This window comes from Nothobranchius furzeri, chromosome 13 (genome assembly GCF_043380555.1).
Source record: "Nothobranchius furzeri strain GRZ-AD chromosome 13, NfurGRZ-RIMD1, whole genome shotgun sequence".
Taxonomy (NCBI): domain Eukaryota; kingdom Metazoa; phylum Chordata; class Actinopteri; order Cyprinodontiformes; family Nothobranchiidae; genus Nothobranchius; species Nothobranchius furzeri.
The window spans coordinates 43307712-43309502 of record NC_091753.1 but is presented as its reverse complement, the minus strand read 5'-3'; the positions used below and the strand labels follow the sequence as shown (position 1 = coordinate 43309502).

General features: G+C 38.0%; 1 protein-coding gene across 1 annotated transcript in view; it reads right to left on the bottom strand.

Moving 5' to 3' along the window:
* urb1 (URB1 ribosome biogenesis homolog) overlaps positions 1-1297 on the bottom strand; it is a 25350-nt gene extending 24053 nt beyond the window's left edge. The window contains exons 1-6 of the mRNA XM_015951359.3: positions 1046-1297; positions 800-939; positions 573-724; positions 367-493; positions 186-282; positions 4-89 (exon numbers count right to left, since the gene is read on the bottom strand). Coding sequence (XP_015806845.1) covers positions 4-89; positions 186-282; positions 367-493; positions 573-724; positions 800-939; positions 1046-1172 — 729 coding nt within the window. The 5' untranslated portion in view covers positions 1173-1297. The remainder of the gene's footprint in view (positions 1-3; positions 90-185; positions 283-366; positions 494-572; positions 725-799; positions 940-1045) is intronic.
* Positions 1298-1791: the final 494 nt, after the last annotated feature.

Sequence of the window (1791 nt, the reverse complement as noted above, 5' to 3'; positions counted from 1 at the left end):
TACTCTTGTTTTTAGAGTGGACAAAATCAAATTGACTGTAGACATCCTTTCCTCCTTCAGGCCCGTACTCAAGATGTGTGGTAGGAGTTCTGATCCACAAACAGACATGTGATTAACACAATAGAAGTGTGTGTGTTTGTGTGTGTGTGTGTGTGTGTGAGCAGTTATGTACAACTAAATATCACCTTTAACTTCTAATATTTGTCCAATGATTGCACTATCCCCAGATACCAGAAAGGAGAGCACAAACTGGATAAAAGCCAAGCGAACATCAGGTCTACCCTGCAAAAATATGTAGACAATGATGTAAAAATTTACTTTAAAGCACAAAAATAAATAAACAAAGCCACAAAATCAGCTCCACACCATTCTGTCTCTTCTCTTTTCCAGACCGGTGAGGGCTTTGAAGTGAACTTGGCTCAGGACTTCTCTGGCAGCTTCCACACCCTGAGACACCATAGCAGTCAGCAGGTTGAGGCACTGGCGAACAAACCTGCACACAACATCAGACAAAACACAGATATTATGTACTAAAACGTGTGCTGAGATGTGATCGCATCATTTAAACAAACCTGTGATTTGTGGAAGTAAAAGACCCTTGCAGAAGCTTCATGTAATTAGAAAGAATCTTTTTCACGATGACATTTCCAACCATGCTGAAGTGGGAGAGGTCACTGGCTGTTCTGAGCAGAATCACTTCCAAGCTTTCAAAAATCAGCACCATCTGGACAGAAGGAAGTTTTATTCTGAAAGGATGTGAAAACAAACCGGCATGTAGAGCTACTGGTATTCAGTTTACCTCCGTCTCTTTGGGGTTTTCTCCTTCAAGCAACTTGAATATTTCAGCACAATCCACAGAGATTTTAATGTAACCCTCAACAACATCGTACACGTCAGGGCAGGGCAGCTTCTTAGAAACAGATACGAATCGTTCCAGTCCTTCAAAACAATAAAAACAAGTTACAAACAAATGTTGGAAAACGTATTAAACATTACTAATGACTTAATTTATTTACATATAATGAGTGGTCAGTGAAGCACCTACCCTTAAAGGCTACGGTGGGGCTCCTAAGCATGGCTTTAAACTCGGTTCCATTGAACTCCGGCACTTTTTCTTTACGCGCCGGAGCGTCGGACTCTAGCAAAGCGTTGCTACGACGCTTTTTACTCATTTTGACACAAACGTCAAACAAACATTAACGAATATGAATGTATTTCTGATCCAAAATGTCTTTCTTGCCTGTTTAATGAGCTCCAAAACCCACGCTGAAGTATAAACAGAGAAATGTTCTCGTATTGTATAAACCCGTCTAAAACATCGGCTACAAATCGTAGTTCCGCATAGAGAGTTCCGGGCTTCCCCCGGTTCCAAACATGCTTGAACTTCTTTTTAACAGTCCAGATTAAAAAAAAATCCTAAATAATATTCATAACTATACTGTAATTAAATAAATAACCAACTGAAAAATTATAATGTTCTAAGCGGTGAGTTAAGTGGTGCTAGGATTATATTTTCAATGAATTAAGATGTATTAATTAAATTATTGGACAATCAGAAATTTCAAAACTATAAAAGCAATAGTGATGAGACTTAATACTATGTAAATTATTCATTTTTAATTATACTTATTATCTTATAAAACCCACAATAGATTTGAAACAGCACATAAAACACTCCAGATTTCGGTTCATTATTCCGGTTAGTTCAAAGTGTTTAATCTAAGGAAAAGTAGCAGATTGCATGGAGTCGCTGACTTCTTGTGTCTGTGACTTTACAGCAATCCCTCATTT